General features: G+C 42.3%; 2 protein-coding genes across 10 annotated transcripts; one reads left to right on the top strand and one right to left on the bottom strand.

Annotated features, from left to right (window-relative positions):
* The first annotated feature begins 2553 nt into the window (after positions 1 to 2553).
* LOC120064299 lies at positions 2554 to 13440 on the top strand. Of its 3 annotated transcripts, none has more exons than XM_039014767.1 (17): positions 2554 to 2928; positions 4141 to 4245; positions 4420 to 4553; positions 4717 to 4751; positions 6209 to 6285; positions 7972 to 8039; positions 8159 to 8208; positions 8340 to 8425; positions 8540 to 8562; positions 8783 to 8847; positions 8974 to 9052; positions 10438 to 10472; positions 10566 to 10612; positions 11917 to 11989; positions 12142 to 12546; positions 12689 to 12760; positions 12988 to 13440. In XM_039014767.1, exons 1-17 carry the CDS (start codon positions 2809 to 2811, stop codon positions 13062 to 13064), a joined length of 1551 nt encoding a protein of 516 aa, XP_038870695.1. In that variant the 5' UTR covers positions 2554 to 2808; the 3' UTR covers positions 13065 to 13440. The 3 variants fall into 3 exon arrangements, with proteins under 3 accessions (XP_038870695.1, XP_038870696.1, XP_038870694.1); XM_039014768.1 differs by having other exon boundaries at positions 7969 to 8039; positions 8340 to 8419; XM_039014766.1 differs by having other exon boundaries at positions 7969 to 8039.
* Positions 13441 to 16932: 3492 nt separating this feature from the next.
* LOC120064298 (RCC1 and BTB domain-containing protein 1-like) lies at positions 16933 to 23999 on the bottom strand. 7 transcript variants are annotated; one of them, XM_039014761.1, is made up of 13 exons: positions 23884 to 23991; positions 23751 to 23782; positions 22543 to 22771; positions 22249 to 22399; positions 21906 to 22072; positions 21200 to 21358; positions 20938 to 21045; positions 20728 to 20870; positions 20432 to 20625; positions 20226 to 20352; positions 19531 to 19682; positions 19149 to 19308; positions 16933 to 18946 (listed from the first exon to the last, which is right to left on the bottom strand). In XM_039014761.1, exons 2-13 carry the CDS (start codon positions 23765 to 23767, stop codon positions 18913 to 18915), a joined length of 1641 nt encoding a protein of 546 aa, XP_038870689.1. In that variant the 5' UTR covers positions 23768 to 23782; positions 23884 to 23991; the 3' UTR covers positions 16933 to 18912. The 7 variants fall into 7 exon arrangements, with proteins under 7 accessions (XP_038870689.1, XP_038870690.1, XP_038870691.1 ...); XM_039014762.1 differs by lacking the exon at positions 23751 to 23782 and having other exon boundaries at positions 19178 to 19308; positions 23854 to 23999; XM_039014763.1 differs by lacking the exon at positions 23751 to 23782 and having other exon boundaries at positions 19178 to 19308; positions 22543 to 22759; positions 23854 to 23999.
* Positions 24000 to 25474: the final 1475 nt, after the last annotated feature.

Here is a 25474-nt window from a genome sequence, read left to right as displayed (position 1 = left end):
TCCGACGGTAGATTAGTGGGGTTCCGTGTGGTAGAGGGGATCAATCCAATTGGCAAAATAGATATAGTTATAGTGACCCAAGAAAAATTGTCCGATAGATAGACCTATTCAGATAGCAGCCGATAAGACAGCTAACGATTAGCGGGCCGCAGATGGGCGTTCAGGTAAAGTCGCGATGGAGGGGCCAGTTGGATAACTCCCTCGGGCAGATAACGTCGGTAGTCCAGTCGTGAAGGCCCGGTGGGGCTCCGCATCGGCAGTAAAACGGCTCCGGATAGGTGATTGTAGCCCAGGAGTGGCTGATGGAACTCTTCAGCTGGCTAGCTCTGGAATAATTTATGTTTGCTCCGGGATCGACGTAAGCCAATAGTCACACTGATAGCAACTAGCTAGCTGCGAGATCCAGGTGTAAATGTCCAGAGCTTGCGGTTGAAATCCGGGGATATGGAAAGAAAAATAGGTCCGGTATGTTCTGGTCTGAGTCGCGTTGTACAAAACTGGCGATAGCTTTTCGAGTTAAAGGATAGCTGATGACCACAAACCGTGGTTAGCTGAATACTAACGTTAGCCAGTAAACTGGCTAGCTTCTGATTAGCTTCTGGCTAGCTTCTGGCTAACTTCTGATTAGCTTCTGGCTAGCTTCTGGCTAGCTTCTGTTTAGCTTCTGGTTAGCTTCTGGCTAGCTTCTGGCTAGCTTCTATTGTGGATTTCAGATTTGAGGTAAATAATACTTTTTAAAAATAATTGGTGAGGCGGGTTGTAGGATAGTGTTTTGAAGTTTAGTTTTTGGAAAATAAAATATATAAAAGATATGCGAAGAAAGATGTAAATATATACACGGGACACGACAAGACGAGGACAAAGGATGTCTGACTGCTATGCCATCTTGGGGCATTTAGAAGGCCAGCATCCCAGACTCGCCTCTTTACTGTTGACTTTGAGACTGGTGTTTTGCGGGTACTATTTAATTAAGCTGTCAGTTGAGGACTTGTGAGGAGTCTGTTTCTCAAACTAGACACTCTAATGTACTTGTCCTCTTGTTCAGATGTGCAGCAGGGCCTCCCACTCCTCTTTCTGTTCTGGTTAGAGCCAGTTAGCACTGTTCTGTGAAGGGAGTAGTACACAGCATTGTACGAAATCTTCAGTTTCTTGGCAATTTCTCACATGGAATAGCCTTCATTTCTCAGAACAAGAATAGACTGACAAGTTTCAGAAGAAAGTTATTAGTTTCTGGCCATTTTGAGCCTGTATTCAAACCCACAAATGCGGATGCTCCAGATACTCAACTAATCTAAAGGACAGTTTTATTGCTTCTTTAATCAGAACAACAGTTTTCAGCTGTGCTAACATGATTGCAAAAGGGGTTTCTAATGATCAATTAGCCTTTTAAAATGATAAACTTGGATTAGCTAACACAACGTGCCATTGGAACACAGGAGTGATGGTTGCTGATAATGGGCCTCTGTACGCCTATGTAGATATTCCATTAAAAATCTGCCGTTTCCAACTACAATAGTCATTTACAACATTAACAATGTCTACACTGTATTTCTGATCAATTTGATGTTATTTTAAAATGGCAAAAAAGTGTTTTTCTTTCAAAAACAAGGACATTTCTAAGTGACCCCAAACTTTTGAACGGTAATGTAGATGATGAGTACCTTAGACAGAAAATCCTAGGAGTGGTCAGTGCACGTCGCCTGACCCGTATGGTAAATGGATGGAAGGAGAAAAGCCTGTGGATATTATTGTTGTTTGAGGAGATTCTACCTGAATATGTGAAGCTTGGATATGTGAAGTATGCTGTGAGACTGTCTGTGTCCAAACCATTACAGTGTGGAAATTGTTAAGGATATGGTCATGCGTCAAATGTTTGCAGACAGGAGAAGTATGATATTGAATAATATGTGAATGGAAAATGTTGCAACTGTGGTGGGGATCATACTCCGGACTTCAATGAGTGCCCTGTTAGGGTGAAGGAGGTAGAGGTGTCTATGATCAGGGCTGTGCAGCAGATCTCCTATTTGGAGGCGGTGAAGAGGTTCGAAGGGGCAAGAGACAACAGCGTTGAAGATATGGCAGTGGATACATTGCAACCAGTTGCTAGTGTTTTAAGTCAATCAGGTGATCTCGAAACAATCATTGTGAAGAGGGTGGATTTTGTGTAATTTATAGCCACAGTGATTAATTGTACAGCACAAGTGTCTAAGAGTCTAAGAAGCTAGATATCATGATAACTGCAGCCGATACGTTTTTGGGGCTCCAAGACTTTACAGAAGCACTACGGACTTTTGTCGCTAGGAAATGTCCCGCTCTCAGAAGAGGCTTCTGAGCCTGTGTTGGGACCTGATTAGAATGAGTTTTTTTTTTTTTTTACAGAAAAGCAGATTGATTTTGTTTAGTAATTAATTATTTTTTGGTAGTTGGTATGATATTTTATTTATTTTACCCAAATATTTTAATTTTGTTGGATCTTTATTATTCACCTACAGGTGGCGGAATGCACATTTAATGTATGCTAAATCTATTATACCATAGAAGCAGAAGCAGGATTATTCTTTTTGCCTACTCGTAAATTACGATACAAAACGTTGACCCTTCTGAACAAATATTAAACCAGGCGGCGCCCTACTATCTGATTCATATCGCGTGATTTCTGTATTAGTGTGGACGAAGCGAACTGGATGTCCAACAGCACAAAAATTCGAAGGTACGAACGGACGGAGGTTAGCGCGATCCGCTCATACTTACATTTCTAGCACGCTGTGGTTTTCTGTCAAATTCCTAAAGATAACAACGCATGGATAAATGGGTCCCGAGCGACATAGTAGGAAAATTCGATGCGTACTTTGTAAAAGTTCCAAGGAAAATCTGACAACTGGACCGCTATCGACGAAAGATTCCGTCACCGCTCATCAGAACTGCTTGGTAAGATTCGAAAAGCTCTGCCGTGACCTGTAATTTTGCTTTGGGGGAATAGTTTGGCACTGCTAGGCTAGCCACGATAATTTTTGGAAAGGAACTAAAACGAGTCAATCAAATGTGCAGATTTAGTAGACAACAGCATGTGGTAAACAGCTGTCGATTGACACAGTTAACAGTGGGGCTCTGACCCTACCTAGTGTTATGATTTGTCTATTGCAGCCAGGGGTTCTCAAAGTGGGGTTCTCAGACCCGAGGTACTGCATTTTTTAAAATTTATATTACTAACAGATTAAACGAATTTTGGCAAAGGGATTTTAGGAATAAGTTTAGAGTTATACAATGTAATATTATTAATATACAATTGATGTTAATAACCCTGGGCAACATGGGCCCGGAAGGCTCACAGGGATATTGGTATCCACAGTACTTATTAATTTGACATCTCAATTATTCTTGTATTCCCCAAAATGTTATTGTATTTATTTATTTTTTTTACATAAATGCACTGTAATGTAAGCTTTAAAACTGAAAAGTTTTCTCTGCCCCATGACAAAATGTGTAGAATTGCAGGAAATTAGCTTAAACTGCAATAATTTCTCTACAATGCCAAGAGATGGGCCTTTAAAATGTTACTTCCCAGGGCCCGAGACTTGGTTCGTCCGGCCATGCACTGACAGTCATAGTAGAACTTCTTGTATGCTATTTATCTCACTTGAGTTGTGTTCTGATTTATGAGGGGGTCCCTGAAGAATTTGATATCACGAAAGGGTTCCCTGGACTCAAAAAGTTTGAGAACCCCTGGTTTATTGACTCAAAGGGAGTGAACACTACAGAATGACACCTTACCTTATATGATAGTCTTTGTCGTTTCCTTTCCCATTTAAATCCTGAATGCAGTTCGTTTGGGGACACTGATTTTCCTATTATGATAATATAATTGACATGCCTTATGAGCCATCTTACCCCATCAGAACCCCAAATAACATTGTATTTCTTTGTTTATAAACAATGTGATTTGTAAACAAACACTGTATATCTTCAAAACATGGTTAAAACTATCATTTTGATCCCATGAATGGCCAGTCCATGCATCCATAGCTCCATCTATGAATTTGATTGGTTGCATAATATTTATCAAATAAAACTGTTGGGGCTGCCATTTGGTGTTTGAATCCCAGATTGCCCCTTTAACTCTTCCATGTGTTTGAATTGCAGCTTTATTCATCTGGGGTTATTTGCCAGAACTCGCCAGAGCTTGACGACTTGTTTGGTTTCACTGTAAAAGATGTCCAGAATGAGATGAGGAGGGGAAACAGACTGGTGAGGTTATTTTAATGTTTTCCTTAGTTGTTTGAACAAATTAAGTCAAACACTATCATGGTTTGAACAAAGTTTGAAGTAATTAAGTCGTGTGTGTGTTATGTTTCAGTAATGTCTGATGGTTTTGTTGGCCTAATGTCACTGTACAAGCAAACTGTACCCCCCCCCCCACAGATTTGCTACAGGTGTAAGAGGAAGGGTGCCACGGTGGGGTGTGAGGTGAAATGCTGTCAGAAGTCCTACCATTACCCCTGTGCTGTGGAAGACGGGGCCCACAACGTCGAAGACCGTATTGAAGGGAAGTATACGTAAGTGCAAGGCATAACGCGTTTTCTTCCTAAACAACTGTGAAATATATTTTTGAACTTCATTGTAAAGGACAATGGGTCTCAACTGACCAATTTAATAGATAAAGTTAATGAACATGTTATTGACTGGGTCTCTATGACCGTGTCTCTGTGTTTGTTACAGGGTGTACTGTCAGAAGCATAATCCAGAGATAGCAGGTGAGGTGGCTGCTGGTTAGTTTTATGTGTCCATCTGATTCATGCCTGTAGGCTAGTTTGAGTGGTATCCAGATTTCCAAACCTTCAATACCATTCTCCTGTACCATACTGGGGAATACGGTATTTCCAGCAGTGCTCACATTTCTTAAACTAAATAAAAAGCTAAAAGCTAACAAGCGCTAGCGAAAATAAACTAAATGCAAGGACAGACAACCCAGTGCATAAAGTTGTACAATTATCTCAAAAGGCTATTCACACTTGATCCAGGAGGGGATTGATTTTCTCTGCTGTAGCCAAGAAGCTTGATCTTGCAAGCTAGCCACCTATAGCTAGCAAACCAAATAGACAGCTGTAACCCTGAGCTGGAGAAAATGTACGGTGCCTATAGAAAGACTGCACCCCCCTTGGATGACTTCATTTTATTGTTTTACACAGTGGGATTAAAATGGATTTGTCATTTTTTTGTCAACGATCTAAACAAAATAGTGGAATAAAGTCTCACATTTTTTCAAGATGAATGAAAAATAAAACACTAATATACCTTGATTAGATACTGTAAGTTTTCACCCCCTGAGTCAATACATGTTAAGGTGTTAAGAAGCTCAGCTTGCCGGTCATGTTTCGGAGGATGCATGACTCGACATTCGCCTCTGCCGAGCCCGTTTTGGAGTTGCAGCGATGAGACAAGATCATAACTACCAATTCCATATCATGAAAAAGGGGATACAATTATTATAATTTTTTATAGAAAATATATTAAACAAAGTAATAATACTTGACTGAGGGACCTTACAGATGTTGTATGTATGGAGGACAGAGGAATTTAAAATGTATTTCATACAGAGGGAGTCCAGATAACGTATTATGTGAATTGTTAAGCCAAATTTTACTTCTGAACTAATTTAAGCTTCTGAACTATACTTATGCAATGACTATATTTTTGTTTATTCATTTGTAAAAATGTGTCGAATTCTTTTCATTTTGACATTAAGTATTTTGTGTAGATCAATGACAAAAAATACAATTCAATCTATTCGATTACACTTTTTAATGCAACAAAATGTGAAAAAAGTTCAAGGGGGTGTTCCGTTTGCTCCATGAGTTCTTTGTAAACAAACATACCATGCCATGTGCCTGGCTCAGTATCATTTTTTTGGGGGGGGGGGGACATGACAAAATACATTGGGACGTTATTGAAAAATCATACCGTCCGTATTTCAAAATACCACAGTATACCACCCAAGCCCATAGCAGGAATCAATTAATTGTCCATCCCAATACTCATCTGGATGTATTTAGTTTATTAAGTAGCTGTTAGTCCATCAGGGCAAATCTTCCTGGCTTGGTACACAAACACGCAGCCTCTGCCAGTCCAGCTGGCAGTTTCAACGAAAAACTATAAGTTAATGAGGTGTTACTTTGACTTGTTCTTGAGGATTGTTTCTGTCTCAACACAGCATCCAATGGTAGAGCTTTGTCCTGCAGCGGTGATTCAGACACAGAGAAGAACAACAATGGAGAAACATCATCCAAGGTCTGTATGCCACTGACTACAGTGTAATGTAAGAATTTAATAACACGCACACAGGTCATTTATGAAAATGGATAGTTAATAGCTAGGACTATGTATGGTTGATTAGCTGGTCACTATTCCAGTCTTCTGGTCATCATTGAACAACATCATCTAGCTGAAGGCTCAGAAATTAATACAAATCACATTTCTCCCTCCAAATAATGGTCCTGTAAACTCAGCAAAAAAGAGAAACGTCCCTTTTTCAGGACCCTGTCTTTCAAAGATAATTCGTAAAAATCCAAATAACTTCACAGATCTTCATTGTAAAGGGTTTAAACACTGTTTCCCAAGCTTGTTCAATGAACCATAAACAATTAATGAACATGCACCTGTGGAACGGTCGTTAAGACACTAACAGCTTACAGACGGTAGGCAATTAAGGTCACAGTTATGAAAACTTAGGATGCTAAAAGAGGCCTTTCTACTGACTCTGAAAAACACCAAAAGAAAGATGCCCAGGGTCCCTGCTCATCTGCGTGAACGTGCCTGAGGCATTCTGCAAAGAGGCATGAGGACTTCAGATGTGGCCAGGGCAATAAATTGCAATGTCTGTACTGTAAGACGCCTAAGACAGCGCTACAGGGAGACAGGACGGACAGCTGATCATCCTCGCAGTGGCAGACCACGTGTAACAACACCTGCACAGGATCGGTACATCCGAATATCACACCTGCGGGACAGGTACAGGATGGCAACAACAACTGCCCGAGTTACACCAGGAACGCACAATCCCTCCTTCAGTGCTCAGACTGTCCGCAATATGCTGAGAGAGGCTGGACTGAGGGCTTGTAGGCCTGTTGTAAGGCAAGTCCTCACCAGACATCACTGGCAACAACGTCGCCTATGGGCACAAACCCACCGTCGCTGGACCAGACAGGACTGGCAAGGTGCTCTTCACTGACGAGTCGCGGTTTTGTCTCACCAGGGGTGATGGTCGGATTCGCGTTTATCGTCGAAGGAATGAGCGTTACACAGAAGCCTGTACTCTGGAGCGGGATTGATTTGGAGGTGGAGTGTCTGTCATGGTCTGGGGGCGGTGTGTTACAGCATCATCGGACTGAGCTTGTTGTCATTGCAGGCAATCTCAACGCTGTGCGTTACTGACATGACCCTCCAGCATGACAATGCCACCAACCATACTGCTCGTTCTGTGCGTTATTTCCTGCAAAACAGGAATGTCAGTGTTCTGCCATGGCCAGCAAAGAGCCCAGATCTCAATCCCATTGAGCACGTCTGGGACCTGTTGGATCGTAGGGCGAGGGCTAGGGCTAGGGCCATTCCCCCCAGAAATGTCTGGGAACTTGCAGGTGCCTTGGTGGAAGAGGGGGGTAACATCTCACAGCAAGAATTGGCAAATCTGGTGCAGTCCATGAGGAGGAGATGCACTGCAGTATTTAATGCAGCTGGTGGTCACACCAGATACTGACTGTTACTTTTGATTTTGACCCCCCCTTTGTTCGGTGACACATACCATTTCTGTTAGTCACGTCTGTTGAATCTTGTTATGTTCATACAAATATTTACACATGTTAAGTTTGCTGAAAATAAACGCAATTGACAGTGAGAGGACGTATCTTTTTTTGCTGAGTTTATAACCTAAAATAATATAACCTAAAGTTAATCAATATTCATTCCCAATTGCAGCAGTTTTGTCTCATCTGTGAAATGAAAGAAGAGAGCGTCAGTCTAGAACACATCGACAGTGGCATTTTCAAGTGAGTATGAGGAGTCTTTTATTCCAAAACCAATGGCTTTGCTCATTCATTTCTATCATTGATGTCAGTAAGGGTGATTTATTATGTTGTTGTAAGAGCCTGGAATGCCTCTGTCACAGGTTGTATTGTGAAAAGCATAAACCACTGTCGTTGCAGAAAGAGCTGAATGGTAAGTAATTCTGTCTCCACTGACTCACACCAACAGACTCTTCCTTTGGTTGTGTGTTACACAAAGGTCTTCTCTGTAGATCAGATACATAATTTACAAAAGTATGTTTTGGATATGTTTTAATTTTAAAGGACATGCACTGTCAGGACCCTCATCTTGCAAGAGTGACTCCAACACGCCTGAAAACCAACGGCAGACACAAACACCCAAGGTGTATGTATGTAGCTTTTAAACATGGATGCATATATTCTGCAGTAAAGAAAGCCACTTAATATGTTCATGTAATGATATGAAAATATAGTGAATCGTAATCTCTTTGCTTTTGAAACAGAGACGGTTGAGCTTCTCTAGCAAGTAAGTATGGAATTGAGGTATGCATGTCGTACGGTGGTCTGGTTCTTTGATTCTGTCCAGCTGACCTGCTCTGTTCTGAGTGTGGAGTTCATGCTGCTTTATGTATATTCTTTGCTGACAAACAGTTCAGTAAATGTGTCTCTCTCATTCATAAAATATGGACTGGATTCTTTGGGGGACTATTTTCTGAACACTGCGCCCGTTCTCACTTTTTTGTCAGACAGGAAGTGACATCATCAAGAAAGTCCAAACACAGGAGGATACTGGATAACTCCTCAGACTCAGGTTGCTTTATTGTTCCTGTAGCCTCCTTTTTCATTTCCTTGATTGTTGTCATTTTTTAAATCAAGTTTATACAAAGACATGAGTGACACATTGCATTGATTAGTATGTTGGTGTGTTCTGTGACAGATGGAGATGTGAATAGGATTGATATGGAGTTTTCCCCTCTGGAGTCCAATCTAGAAGACCGTCTCAACTCCGAACACAGGTAATGGTGATAGTGCTCTCATCTAGTTTCAATTAAACTACTTTCAATGAAGGCAGCGCATGTTTTTTAATTGTTTACATTTTTTAACCAGGTAGGCCAGTTGAGAACAAGTTCTCATTTACAACTGCGACCTGGCCAAGATAAAGCAAAGCAGTGCGACAAAAACAACAGAGTTACATATGGGATAAACAAACGTACAATCAATAATATAATAGAAAAATCTATGTAGTGTGCAAATGTAGAGACATTAGGGAGGTAAGGCAATAAATAGGCCATAGAGGCGAAATAATTAAAATGTAGCATTTACACTGGAGCAATAAATGTGCAGATAATGATGTGCAAGTAGAGATACTGGGGTGCAAAAGAGCAAAAAAATTCAATAATAACAATATGGGGATGAGGTAGATGCGTGTGCTATTTACAGATGGACTGTGTACACTGATCGGTAAACTGCTCTGACAGCTGATGCTTAAAGTTAGAGAAGGAGATATAAGTCTCCAGCTTCAGTGATTTAATTTTTTTAAATAATTTGTTCCAGTCATTGGCAGCAGAGAACTGGAAGGAAAGGCGGCCAAAGTAGGTGTTGGCTTTGGTGATGACAAGTGAGATATACCTGCTGGAGCGCGTGCTACGGGTGGGTGCTGCTATGGTGGCCAGTGAGCTGAGATAAGGCGGGGCTTTACCTAGCAAAGACTTATAAATGACCTGGAGCCAGTGGGTTTGGCAACGAATATGTAGCGAGGGCCAGCCAACGAGAGCATACAGGTCGCAGTGGTGGGTAGTATATGGGGCTTTGGTGACAAAACGGATGGCACTGTGATAGACTACAACCAATTTGCTGAGTAGGTCGTTAGAGGCTATTTTGTAAATGACATTGCCAAAGTCAAGGATCGGTAGGATAGTCAGTTTTACGAGGGTATGTTTGGCAGCATGAGTGAAGGAGGCTTTGTTGCAAAATAGGAAGCCGATTCTAGATATAAGTTTGGATTGGAGATGCTTAATGTGAGTCTGGAAGGAGAGTTTGCAGTCTAACCAGACATCTAGGTATTTGTAGTTGTCCACAAATTCTAAGTCAGAACTGTCCAGAGTAGTGATGCTAGTCGGGCGGGCGGGTGCGGGCAACAATCGGTTGAGAGAATGCATTTAGTTTTTAAAAGCAGTTGGAGGCCACGGAAGGAGTGTTGTATGGCATTGAAGGTCGTTTGGAGGTTTATTGGTTTATTCTGACAAATTTCTTTACCTACCAAGGCTCTCTGTTGTCAAGGTTGTTCAAATAGCATGTTATCATTTCAGTGTTGAGGCGTGTACGCCAAATGTTCAGTGAAAAGGGAAGGAGGTAGCGTACAGTGACACAAGATTATTAATTTTGCTCTCTTACTTCACAGTAATCATGCTGAGACCCCCATAGCTTCCACCACAGGTAAAACATGTCAGGACGGACATTAACACACCACATTACCAGGATGTTTAATATCAAACCTAATAATATCAAACCAAATGTCATTTTCCTTAGGAAATCAGCCAGCACCTGTAGATGGGGACTATACATTCATCGACTCAGTGAGTTACATAGCTTTATTTTTCTGACTACTTGTCCAATACTTCTCCTGTGGCATTACTGTATCTCTATACTGGTCCTAAACCATTGATTCAACCATAAGGTGCTACAGAGGTTGGTGAGTACGGCCCAGTACATCACTGGGGCCGAGCTCCTTGCCATCCAGGACCTCTATACCAGACGGTGTCAAAGGACCAAACATTTTTCTGACTCCATCCACCAAAGCCATAGACTGTTCTGTCTGCTACTGCACGGTAACGGTACCAGTGCACCAAGTCTGGAACCAACAGGACCCTGAACACCTTCTACCCTCAAGCCATGAGGCTACTTTACAAGACTAAATAGCTAATCATATGTCTACTCAGACTACCTTTATTGTCCCTTTTTTTGCACTCTCTATGCACACACACACACAGTCTACATAAACATAATATATGCATATTGACGCCACACACACACACACTCACCACATACGCTGCTTGCTACTGTCCATCTATCACTTTAACCCTACCTATACAGTGGGGAGAACAAGTTTTTGATACACTGCCGGTTTGCAGGTTTTCCTACTTACAAAGCATGTAGAGGTCTGTAATTTTTATGCTCCGTAAGAAGCATCTCAAGGTCCTGCAGTGGCCTAGCCAGTCTCCAGACCTGAACCCAATAGAAAATCTTTGGAGGGAGCTGAAAGTCCGTATTGCCCAGCGACAGCCCCGAAACCTGAAGGATCTGGAGAAGGTCTGTATGGAGGAGTGGGCTAAAATCCCCGCTGCAGTGTGTGCAAACCTGGTCAAGAACTACAGGAAACGTATGATCTCTGTAATTGCAAACAAAGGTTTCTGTACCAAATATTAACTTCTGCTTTTCTGATGTATCAAATACTTATGTCATGCAATAAAATGCAAATTAATTACTTAAAAATCATACAATGTGATTTTCTGGATTTTTGTTTTAGATTCCGTCTCTCACAGTTGAAGTGTACCTATGATAAAAATGACAGACCTCTACATGCTTTGTAAGTAGAAAAACCTGCAAAATCGGCAGTGTATCCAATACTTGTTCTCCCCACTGTATGTACATATCTACCTCAATTACCTCGTACCCCTGCACATTGACTCGGTACTGGTACTCCCTGTACATAGTCATGTTATTTCTACTCGTTATTCACTGTATTTATTCCTTGTGTCACTGTTTCTATTTTAACCCTGCATTGCTGGAAAAGGACCCATAAGTAGCCATTTCACTGTTAGTTAACATCTGTTGTTTATGAAGAATGTGACAAATAGAATTTGATTTGATCTCTCTCCAGGATGCTGGGTCCCAGAGTCTTTTGCTGCCAGTGATGCTGTGTGTTGCATCTGAAGAACCCTCTCAGGCCACAGGTAGTTACAGCTCCTCACCTCTCACCTGTACGCTCACTTTTCATTTTACTAAATTCTTACATACAATCCCTCCCTACTAGCCAGGAAGGAAAAACTCAAATGGTTGAGTTCTCTATCATCTCGCTCCCTCTGTATTCTCTCTATCCTCTCAGTGTGCAGTTCTGCGTCTTGTCATGGTTCTGTTCCGCACTCACCTGGTTCACCACACGGCAGCTCTCACTCACCTGGACCTGCTCAGTATCCCATCTTGCCTGTCCACTCACCTGACTGCTCATCCGTACACTCTGGTCCACTCAATTTCACCAGCACAGCTATTGTGTGTTATGGCCCAGTGTCCTCTCCATCTCCCGCTACTCCTTCTCCACACTCTGTCTCCCAGTGTCCCCTGGCAAGGCCTGGAGGCCCGGGTTCACCTGGTGGTTCTGGCAATGCAGCCAGCAGTGTGTTCTGGAGGAAGTGTAACGAAGCAGGCTGTACAGAGTCCATCTTCACCACCTTCATCTCTGACATGGTCGGCATCTCCAAGAGGATCCTGTCAGATCAGGCCAGTCAGGAGGGTGAGTGGAACGGCTGGGGGGGTTGGCTGGTATATTAAATAAAACCGTCACCAATTGAACACTGTTAGGAGCATATAATCAGAATTGCAGGCTTCATTTATTTTCTTTCGTATGTTTTTGCTTTCTCTGTCTTCCTTCACAGATTATGATCTCTCTCTGAGAGTGATTGAGGCCTCTGGAAAATTATCACAGATGCTTTCACAGCAGGAGAGAGGTGAGAATTAGTGGATTAATAACAGGGTTATAGGAGTTTTTATAGCGTTGTGCAAATGGTAAGTCTTCTTATTTTCAAAGCTTGTGAAGCCTGTATTCATATTTTTCTAGCCCACATCCCATTGTTTGTTGTATGCTCTGTAAGTTGCTCTACATGCACTTCGTGTGCCTTTAAACAACTAAAATGATGCAAATATAAATCAAATGTATTCTCCCTCCTTTGTTCAGAGTTTAAGAAGAAGCAAAGGGAGCTCCAGAGAGCTACGGCAGCCATAAGAGAAGCCAGGTCAGCCCTGAAAAGATGAGCAGCACTGCCAGATAAATTAAAGCACTCAAAGTTCAATTCACCTTTCCTCATTTTTAAAGGTGTATTATTCAGCCATAAATTTATCATTTGATTTCTCAATGTTTTTTGAAAAAAGTTGTTCCGCTTTCTTACCTTATCATAATACCAAACGCATAACCTAATATTATATTACCACCGTGTTCATATTTATATATAGTAGAAGCAATTGTCAAACAAGAAGAGGCTGGCTTTTTCACTTGCCAGAAAAGGGACTTTATAGCTTCACCAATGTAAAAAATGTACACTACCAGTCAAGTTTGGACACGCCTACTCATTCAACGGTTTTTCTTTATTTGTACTATTTTTTGGGGGTATTTTTTTATTGTAGAATAATAGTGAAGACATCAACTAGGAAATAACACATATGGAATCATGTAGTAACCAAAAAAGTGTTAAACAAATGAAAATATATATATTTTAAATTCTTCAACGTAGCCACCCTTTGCCTTGATGACAGCTTTGCACACTCTTGGCATTCTCTCAACCACCTTCACCTGGAATGCTTTTCCAACAGTCTTGAAGGAGTTCACACATATGCTGAGCACTTGTTGGCTGCTTTTCCTTCACTCTCCGTTTCAACTCATCCCAAACCAAACCATCTCAATTGGGTTGAGGTCAGGTGATTGTGGAGGCCAGGTCATCTGATGCAGCACTCCATCACTCTCCTTCTTGGTCAAACAGCCTGGAGGTGTGTTGGGTCATTGTCCTGTTGAAAAACAAATGATAGTCCCACTAAGCGCAAACTAGATGGGATGGCGTATCGCTGAAGAATGCTGTGGTGGCCATGCTGGTTGTGTGCCTTGAATTCTAAATAAATCACTGACAGTGTCACCAGCAAAGCACCATCACACCTCTTCCTCCATGCTTCACAGTGGGAACCACACATGCGGAGATCATCCGTTCACCTACTCTGCGTATTACAAAGACAATAGCTCACATTTGGACTAATCAGACCAAAGGACAAATTTCCACTGGTCTAATAATGTCCATTGCTCGTGTTTCTTGGCCCAAGCAAGTCTCTTCTTATTATTGGTGTATTTTAGTACTGGTTTCTTTGCAGATATTTGACCATGAAGCCCTGATTTTACGCACGGACACACCTACTCACCCCTCTGAACAGTTGATGTTGAGATGTCTGTTACTTGAACTCTGTGAAGCATTTATTTGGGCTACAATCTGAGGTGCAGTTAACTCTAATGAACTTATCCTCTGCAGCAGAGGTAACTCTGGGTCTTCCTTTTCTGTGGCGGGCCTCATGAGAGCCAGTTTCATCAGCTCTTGATGGTTTTTGCGACTGCACTTAAAGAAACTTTGAAAGTGGTTAATGTTCTGCATTGACAGACCTTCACGTCTTAAGGTAATGAGGGACTGTTGTTACTCTTTGATTATTTGGGCTGTACTTGCCATAATATGGACTTGGTCTTTTACCAAATAGGGTTATCTTCTGTATACCATCACTACCTTGTCACAACACAGCTTATTGGCTCAAATGCATTAAGAAGGAAAGAAATTCAACAAATTAACTTAACAACCACACCTGTTAATTTAAATGCATTCCAGGTGACTCATGTAGCTGGTTGAGAGAATGCAATGAGTGTGCAAAGCTGTCATCAACTTAAAGGGTTGCTTGCTTTGAAGAATCTCAAATATAACATTTTTATAACACTTTTTTGGTTACTACATGATTCCATGTGTGTTTTCATAGTTTTGATGTCTTCACTATTCTACAATGTTTGAAAATAGTAAGAATAAAGAAAAACCCCGGAATGAGTAGGTGTCTTTTGACTGGTACTTAATAAATACAAATATATATTTTCCCCTAACCCTACCACCTCTCTCCTAATTGGAGTAAAGTAATGAACAACAACACTTTGGCTTCTACTTCCAATTTATACATACTATATACATTTTACGGAAATAATTTTCTTTAATCCCATCCTTCAGCTACCATCAACCCCTCCCATCTAGCTCTGATACACATCCAGTTTGATTTCTATTTTGCCATATATTTTTAACTGCTGTTTTACAAAAGTTCTGAAACTATATACATTTTAATCACACCCTTCAACCCCTCCCATTTATCTCTTATCATCCATGTTTTATTTATATTTGCCATATATTTTTCAATTGTGCTGTGACGCTTCACAAAAGTTCTGAACCTTTCTATTTCCATAGTTTCTACAGATTGTAAATTAAAGAAACATTTTTGCCAAAAATATTGACTAGGACTTTTCAAATCACCCAGTAGTGCTATCTGCAGAGTTAGCTCCAGGTAAATGTTGCACTTCAACCATTCATGGACATGTGACCAAAAACAAGCTACATATAGACAGTACCAAAACAAATGATCTAATGATTCTGTCTCTTTGGACCAAAATCTGCAGAGCTGGGGAGGTTGTATTCCCCCATATATATAACATTCTATTGGTCGCAAGAATTTTGTGTAATTTAAATTGAAAAATTCAGCGTTTTGCGTATCGGTTCATAAGCCATGTGTCTTGGAATCGGTACATCAAAAAATGTCTTCCCAACTATTTTGCAATCGATATGGCACAGCTGTCAATTTTTTGGTCCTTAAATTAAACTGGTGTGTATATATATTTTTAATCACAATTTTCTTTAACCAATTTTGGTCTAATGCATGGCCAGCAGACAAGCTCCTTAATTTTCCCCTCTTCCCCTACTGTTCTGTGGTCTGGGGAAATGCATCAGCAAGTGACATTAGGAGGCTGCAGATTGCACAGAACAAAGCAGCAAGGATTGTTTTAAGGTGGAGATATGATTCTTCTGTTGTAGTCATGCTGCCATGCAATAAAGAAATTGAATAATTTATCCGAGCAAACCAGAAACCTTTCAATATATACATTGACACAATACAGGAAAATTGTGCTGGACTATGGTAGATGAAGGGTCAATATGTTAGTGTATTATGTCTGTAACAGTGTGTTATATATGAAATAATTTTCAAATAACTGAAAGTGAGAAGTAATCTGAATAAAGCGAAAAAGGCCATTCTTGAACACGGGGTGAGACATTCTTACTAATCTGCTAGAGAACCAGTTCGGAATGTAATAACTTTTGTATGACTGACGCCTTTAGTGAGAGGTCTAACGCTTTAATATTTAATCATTTCTGCCCTCCGAATTCAAATTCATTATGTAGGCCCGTTTCATTTTGTCTGGCTTGTCGTTCCAAGTAAAATTGAATATTTTTGCTCATGTAATTTATAAAACTAGGTTTTATAAAGGTGTAGGCAAGACCATAAACAAATATGTAAACTGTGATATGACTAAAGAGTTAATCAGGCTGACTTTTCCTTTTCATGGTAGCAATATATTTTTGCTAACTTTCTATTAAAATTTATTGGAGTGAGTTCATTTCTTTCTTTTGGGAAATGTATACTGAGTATGTCCACATCACCATCTGACCATTTTATTGGTAAACTACACAGTAATGTAAAAGTTGTATTTTGTGATCCAATACGTAATTTAGTACACGTATCATAATTTGGTTTTAATCCAGAGAGGTTAGAAAAATTATCTAGATCGCCTATGAGGTTGTGCAAGGATCCATACTGTTGATTTAAAAGAACATGAGTCGTCTGCGTACAATGACACCGTTATTTTTAAGCCCTGGCTTTCTAACCCTTTGATATTGTTGGATCTGATTTTTAATAGTTAATATTTTGATGGCAATAATATATAGATATGCCGATAGTGTACAACCTTGTTTTACTTCGACAGTTTAAAACTTTGAGAAGTAGCCATTATTTACATCTGTTACTATACTTAACTTTAACCCATTTTATAAGAGATTCTCCAAAATTGCAATATTTCAGGAATTTATTTATAAACTCCAGTCAACTTTATCAAAAGCTTATTCAAAGTTATGAATACCAGGCCATATTTTTCAGGTTTCTGTTTCCAGTACTTGTCTTATATTATGTCAACCATGTAAAAAATGCACAATGCATCACAATGTTTCCGTGGTAGCGGAGACTGCATAGACGTTAAACGCTGCATATGTCGGCTCAGTCAAACTACCGCTATAGTGCTGAACTTCGGCGGTGGGATTGAATCGAGCCCTTGTTTTGCAACCAGTCTTACACCCACCTCCAGCCTACCACCCTTTTCTTTGACTCTACCCACCGATCTGTCACTTTAGGCTCTGCCCACAGAGCTTCTATCCAACAGATCAACTGTGTGCTGCCCTCAGAACAGGATCCAATAAGGACAACTCCATTGGTCATATTGAGGAAAGTTAACTGGCACTCCGCTCCACAGAATTGGCATAGTCATAGAAATGAATTACTCAGTTGGAATCATTATAAAAACTCAACTGGAATCTCAGCAGCTCCCCACAACAAAGCAGCCTTCACCCAGCTTTCTCACACTCAGTGTGTGTCACTAAATATCTACAAGTTGTCTTTAATGATCATAAAAATAGGTGATTATCATTTCTGTATAATAGTTCTGTACAGCTGAGATATAGTGCAAACATTACTGAAAAGTAACAATACCGTAAATGTCTGAAGTCATCTGTAACATCTTTCAACATAGGCTGAAAATATTGCATTCAAAAACCCAGCCAACCCAATGTGCTTCACAGACAATGTTCTCCAAGAACTCTGTCATGGAGTTTACATTGATCCTATGCACAGGTTTTTTTGTTACTCTTTTTAGGAATGATGTGATTTCACAAGTGGAACATTTGTATTGCTCAAACAGATTAAGGCCTAGATTGAATCAGATCAAGCGTTACCAGGCAATAACAGACACCAGCATAGCGGATGTTTTGGCAGTGTTGGAGGTTGAACTGTGTTGGAGCCATTAGATCGGTGAGCAGCTGCTCTTGATCATTGTCACGAAGCCACACCTGTCCCAGTCGTGTTAGAAGTTCAGAACAAGAAGGTGGGCAGTCAAATTGAAAAATCATGAAACTAAATCATGAGGATTTCTATAGTCCTAATCGACGTGTAGATTACATCTCACATTCCAGTGTTCAAACTTGTAAACAAGGCTACATGGGGTTTCTGTTAATGGGACTCCGTGCAGCCAATGGCAATGTCGGCTTTAGGTATAAGGCCGGGAACCACTTGTGGATTTGACAGCTCTAACGCAGTTCCACCTCCGACACCCCAAAAACAACCACTATGCAGATGTTGGCTAAAGCAGATCTGATTGAATCAATCCCTAAGACTGGATCTAATAACATGAGACCCACTGTTCAATTGGAACACTGAAGACCGCTATCTGTCAGTAGTGACAAGTTATATAATCAATCTCACACAGGCTTTCCCAGAACCCACTGCACCATATCAGAAAGTGCAAACGTGGTCCTCACTCGTCAAGAAGAACTCAATCCACACGTATGATTGGAAGGAAAAAATGGAAACAAAATACTTGCAAAAAAACACTGGCCTCCAAAGCTGCAAGATGTAACTACCAACCCACAGAGGGAGATGGAAGATTATATAAATATCTAATAACACCACTGAACAGTTCTGTAACACCCCTTATACAGGGTTTAGGGTAACTACTTAACATCCTTTGCCACCCATCTCATGTGCAGTAAACAGACAACCACTGGCAGGAGCTACAGCTAACGGAACAGCCTGGTGGCTCGTATCAGACGGCAGACCAGAGCGTGGTTAGCCTAGCGTAGCCCCCTGTGATGGAGACAGATGAGCCAGTTCAGCGGTCAGTTCTTGAAGGCTCCACAGCGGCTGGCTCGGCAGATGAACTCTTTGAGAAGGTTGCCTTCGATCTGCCAGAAGGCTGCAGTCTGGGTCACCTCCGTCAGGTGGTTCACACAGAACTTAAAGCAGAACTCCTCCAGGTCCTAGATACACCACATGGTTAAACAGGAAATATGAAGTTAGCACTTGTCCAATAACAAACGCTCGTTTTAGTTTTCCTTTGCTATGGTGTGCCCCAATGAACACAACCCTGGTAGAGTAGGCTTGGTAGAAGTTGCTCCTAGCCACTGGTACAGGGTCAGATGTGTTAATCCGCCTAAAGGTTAAGATTGGGTGAAGGGTTACCTGTTGCTAGGTGTGGAAGCGGGACTGACCTCTGCGTCGTAGCGCACGGCAGCAGCAAGCAGAGAGAAGGCGTTCTCTATGGTGATGCCTCTCTTGATGATGTGCTGACAGAGACGCTTCAGGCGGTTCTCACAGTAGGATGTGGCCAGGTCCAGCAGACCTAACACAACCATAGACAGTCTGCATCACTGTTGGCCTGGGATGTTTGCATACATTGTATCTGCATCCGTGTTGTTTCTGGACTTTTATAAATCAATGACCCTTGGTCTACAGATGAGGTACACCCCAATATGAGCTTGACTGGTAGCACTGTCACAGGCTTTAACCCTCCCCTATTGATTAATTGCCTTGTCAGTAAGGCATGGCTAGGTGTGGGACTGACCAATAGCATCCTCTGGGGGCAGGTCTATGTTGTCTGTGTAGAGGAACTCTAGGAAGGAGCGGTAGACGGGGTAGGTGAACTGGTCGATCTCTATCACCTCCTTCATGTCTTCATTCCAATGGGACTGGAACATGGACCTGAAGTGCTCACACCTAGCAGTGGAGAGGGGTAGAGAGGACAGCTGTTAGCGTCACTAAATATCCTCAATTTAAAGGGATTGTTCAGGGTTTTGGCAATGAGGCCCATTATCTACTTAGAGTCACGAACTTGTGGATACCATTTAAGCATGCTAGCTGTACCCAAACACTTTGAGTCTTTGTGCCAAGCTAGTTAGCATTGGCACATGAATCTACCTCTAACTTCCTTCATACTGGACGCAGATACATAGAAATATTATCCACAAGTTCACCTGACTGAGGAAGTAGATAAGGGGCTTCATACCAAAATCCTGAACTATCCCTTTAAGTGTCTTTGGGTCTTTGAAAAGCACTAATGTAAAACACCACATTTCCTCATTCGCTAGGAGAGATAAACTTGTAATGGGTCTGGTAAAACAACTTGACTCAATAATAGACCATTCAACTTCAAACTTTCCCAATAATCCAAAAAGGTACTTAGATTTGGAAATAATTTATTGATGTTAGCTGGGTAATTTGATAGTGCTGTGTTAGAGCCCAGTGAGCAACCTGCCTGACCTGATCTTGAGCACAGCCTTGTGCACATGGATGTATTTGCCGTCCACGCTGAACTTGAGGTCAGCCGTCTCTGGGCTGTCAAACTCCTTCTTTAAAGACTGGGACACTGTCAGGAAGTCATCATGCTCTGGAGAGAACACACAAACACAATGAAAGTCATCACGCTCTGCCAAAAGTAGAGGACGTACTCAGTCACACACTCTTACCCATAGAGAGCAGCCTCCACATGACGGAGGGCGTGGCGAAGCAAGCAAAAACATCATCAGTGCAGGAGAAGTGTGTGAGGAAGGGCAAGACGATGGACTGACCCCTACACTGGCCCCACATGTACACCTGGCCACTCTGAGTCTTAGCTGCTGAGGTGTGTGTGGAGTGGCATGCTGCAATCTCTACAATCCTGCTGGAGAGGAGGGAGGAGATCAGTCTGTATTCTGAGACTGCCTCATCTCTTTCTCAGCCATGATGTGTACTGTGTCTGCCTGTGTATATACACATTTCTCACCTCTCCTTCTCAGCCATGATCTGGACTGGGCTGAGTTGGTTGCTCTTGTTGCCTGTGCCCAGCTGGCCATAGGTGTTGGTCCCCCAGGCATACAGCAGCCCCTCGTCCGTTAGGGCCAAGGAGTGGGCATAGCCAGACACTATCTGGACGGGAAGAGAGGGGTTAATGTTAGTGGAGGTAGTGTGTGTGTGTGTGTGTGCGTGCACTCACCTGTAGCACACAGAGACTCTGCAAGCCCACCAGGCGACAAGGTGTCAGCTGATTCCCATTGTTGCCTAGCCCCAGTTGGCCGTTTCCGTTATATCCCCAGCCGTACACCTGAGAGAAACAAACGCACAAACACTCTCTTAGGTGTCCTGCAAGGTTGCTGTATACTTGTGAACCTACTAAGTTAAAGTACACCGGCTGATTGAATACAACAAATACTTAACATATTTAATATCAAACCCACATTCAAACTGTGGTCACTCACCTCTCCATTCTCGACCACAGCCAGAGAGGAGGTTTGACCACATGTGATGCTGACGACCACCTTGTTCTGCAGACAGTTGGACACTCTCCTGGGGGTGGGCTGGTTGGCCGTGGACCCTGACCCCACCTGGCCACAGTTATTGTAGCCCCAAGCATACACCTGGACAGGGAGGTCAGAGAATCACATTTCACTGAATATCTTGATTTTCTTCAGGTATAATAATATAGTTCAAAACACTATAGAACATCACACATCTAACAGCAATACAAGTCCAGCCCACTTCCCTGATAATACAACAGGTTCACTCTAGAGTGGTGTCAGTCACTGGACCAGTGACATAAAGCTGACTCAGTGAAAGAACAGAGGGTAACAATAGGGCCTTTATATCAGAGCTTAGATTTACCGGGTCACAGTAAGTTGGTTTAGACTAGGGCACGGTGGTAAGGGGGCTTAGAGCAGTGTTTCTCAATCCATGGTCTGTGGAATGTTGTTGGCCAGCCCCTCAGAAGTTTCTGACAGACACAAGTGTTACTTTCAATATAAGCAGAACCCCACACACACACCTCTCTCCTCTTTCTATCCTTTCATCTTTTAACCTCTCCAGCATTAATAGGGATCATGGGGTGAGGAGTCACGGGGTGAGGAGTCACGAGCCACCTATCTCCCACTACCCCTCACTTTGCCTCTCCATCCTTCCTTCTCTCACCTCTCCAGTGTTGGTCAGGGCCAGGGAGTGATGTGAACCACAGGCCACTTCCGTCACCCTCTTGTTGAGCAGGCTGGCAGACACCAGCACAGGAGCGACCCCCTGGTTGGTGGTCCCATTCCCCAGCTGACTGTAACCATTGTGGCCCCAGGCAAACAGCTCGCCCTCTGACACACAATGGAGAAAACGGTGAGTTAGAAACCCCAAATAGTGGTAGAAATCCTTTGAACAGACATCTGGGATAGGGATTAGGGAATCATGTCAGCTCTATTGAAGACATTTCTATGTCCAACATTCTGTGCCATCCTCTTGAACGGTGTATCCCTGTTATGTGCTGTAGTACCCTCAGTGGCCAGGAGGATGTGGGGTCCGCTGCCATAGCTGAGGCTGACCACTTTCCTCCCACTCAGAAAGTCCAGCTTCTTAGGTAGGATGGTGCTTTGGCTATCCCCTGTTCCCAGGCAGTTACTGCAGTTCAGCCCAAACACATACACCTAAGGAAGAGAAAGAGAGATGGGTCACTGTTTGAACAAGCAGACACCAGTCAGCATGTGCTGTGCATGTGTATTCCAGAAGAGAGACCTTGGGGTCACTCCAGATAAAACACACTGACTACACCAATCATCTGACCACTTACGTCATCATTGTGGGTGATGTAGATGACCTCGTTGGCGGAGGTTCCAAACACGCAGGCCTGTCGTATGGACGAGAGCTCCTCGCCTTCCATCAGGCTAAACAGCGGCCATTTTGTCACATCCACCATAGTGCGTCTTGATCTCCGTTGCGACGGTGGAGGGGTGTGTCCCCGGCTACAGGGAGGAGCAGGTGCGTGGTCTTGGTGGGTGATGCTATCCCTGCTTTTCACACTGAATATTAGTCAAGAGACATCGAGAGAACACACAGAGAGAGCTTACACAACCACCAGAGAACACACAACTCGAAGTCAGAGATCAAACACACACGCATTCACAATCATCAGAGCACATGTGGGCACAAACAGTGACACGCACACACATACTGTATAACTCAGATACTCTGCAACCTCAGACCACCAGTGTTTTGGGTTGGTGAAATTGAGCAGACAGAACAGAGAGAACAGACCATTGTCCTGGCCTATAATCTCTAAACGTTTCCAGATTATAATTTAATCTGTTCCCCACGAACCGCAGGGTTTCACATTTTTATTCTATCCCAGCACAAACCCGAGTAATTGCCAAGCACTATATGAATCCAGTGGGTTAGTGTTGGGGTGGAATAAATATGCGCAATCCTAGGAACAGATTTGGAAACACTGACCTTACATGTGGTGGGTTCTATGTCCAGTGAACTGAGACATATGTAAAAAAATTACTTGATACTGTTTTAAAGCAGGCAGCTAGGCTGGGAATAGTTGCTCAGTTAGAGCGTTGCTTTAGGATCGATTGCAGACCCTTGATCTCACCCCTAGGGATTACCACACAAAACACGTCAATCGAAAAAGATCAAGACTAGAGTCAATTTTCTGACTCTACACAAGCAAAACTCTCAACTAGCCAGTTTAGTGTATCAGAAAAGAGAGTAAATAATGTTAATACTACAACCGAAAACGCATACACATTTTATTGAGTCTATTGATGAAATTAGTAGCTAGTTAGCTAGTGGAACATTAGCTGATTAGTTAGCCATCTAAAGTTACCTATACAGTGATCAGAGATTTCACACAGTGCCACACTCGCCTTAAATTACTGTGAACCTGGCTAGATAACGTTATCTAGAAAGCAAGCCAACAAAACATTCTAGTTGTAGCTAAGTTAGCTACTGCTAGTAAACGAGTATGCCAGCTGACAACAACGTGCATTCACTGACCTACAAGAGCGTTCCATAGTCAATAATGACAACTTTTCCGGGGAGGAAAACAAAATAGATCAAAATGAAAGTATGTTTAAAAGCGTAACACCACCAAGCCTACCTATGAGATGCGTTAGTTTGGTGCTATTACCGGTGGACGCGTAGCTAGCCTCCCGGTCACTGAAACGCTTTCTCCTGCCGCCGCCGCTACCACCTCTCCGATAATGTTAGCATCTCCCTCCGATGTTGGTGTGTCCGGAAGTGAGACCCAATACATGTCACGTGATCAACATTCAACCAAGAGAGGCCCAACTCGATGGAAAATCTGTCACCCTCCAGCAGGTGGCGTTTTTTCGTTGTTTCGCCCAGTTGTTACGAGTGCACTGATAGAAGTAGGACACGTGACATTACTGCAACTTTGTGAGAAAAAAAACACTTTATATCAGTCTCGAGATAGCTATGCATATTCATGACATGAGGCTAGTAGTATAGCATCTCTCAATTGAATACAGGCGGTTGACACCGACAACCCTCATGTCGATTTCAAAAATAGGGTTATCCATCAACCTAAAGAAAAGACAGGAGGGCGCTAGATCGTGGACAATGACTCCCATTGTTGGGGCGGAGAGATGTATATTGTCAATATACCCTAAATAAATAGAACAAAGGTCACTAGATGGCTGTCTGACCATATAATAAACACCCCCAAAACATATGTTAAACATTTACATTTCTCAACATAATCCTCTTATTTCAGGTTTTGCAAGAAGCCTGATCGCTTTCCTGATCCAGTTTTGCTCTCAGTTAATCATGGGGGTTATCAGGTGATTCAGTGGGTGATTCTTTTGTTTTGTTTTCTCTAATCAATACCAGAGCAGAGGCGAATTTAATCTTGACTCTGCCCTTCTATTTGTTTGATTAAACGAGCACGTTTTACTCATGTTGTCCCGCCTCATGTTGTTGTTCCTTATGATATCCTCATGTCAGTCAATGGCACATCCATCTACCATTTCTTTAGTAGCTCTGAAATAAACAAACCACACAAACAACTTATCAACTCATTGAATTATTTAATTTCACTTCAGCTGGTGCCACAGGTATAACCAGGTGAAGCTACTGCCATGGTTACCATTCCCAGTGATTGAAATCCCAGTCAGCTGGGTAGATCAGTCCAAGGGAGAGAGCTGGTTAAGAAAGCTGCATGCAAACACATGAAAATAAGTAGATGTTATCTCCTTATTTGGTTGACTGTTCAGTGGCATTCAGCTCTGCTTGTAGGACCATCCATTTCAGCACAGAGGTGTAATGGCAAGCAACTGGATCACAAACCAACACTACGAAGAGGAATCAGGACCTTGCTGATAACTGAAGCTATTATACATTTCAAGGCCTTGGATGCTTGACTGATCTGCTCCACTCTTTACTATTAAGGGAAAAGCTTGGATGGACTCCAAACATCAGAGATCTGCAGAAACCTCCATCCTTCATATAAACCTCAATATCCTGTCTGTCATGGGCATGGCCCTGTGCAGACAGTCTCACATGCATACATCCAAAGTGGTTCTAGTGGGCCTGGATGGGGCAATGAAGTCCACCCCTCCACTGTCTTCAGAAGGGTGACCCCCACCATGGGCTTCAATGTTGGCTCGTTGGAGCTGGACTCTGGTCCGGAGCTTACCGTGTGGGACATAGGGGGATACGCAAGCCCTGTGGAAAGACCACATGGAGGGCTGCGATGCCCT

Source organism: Salvelinus namaycush, chromosome 19, assembly GCF_016432855.1.
Source record: "Salvelinus namaycush isolate Seneca chromosome 19, SaNama_1.0, whole genome shotgun sequence".
Lineage (NCBI taxonomy): Eukaryota > Metazoa > Chordata > Actinopteri > Salmoniformes > Salmonidae > Salvelinus > Salvelinus namaycush.
This window is presented reverse-complemented; position numbering and strand designations above follow the sequence as displayed.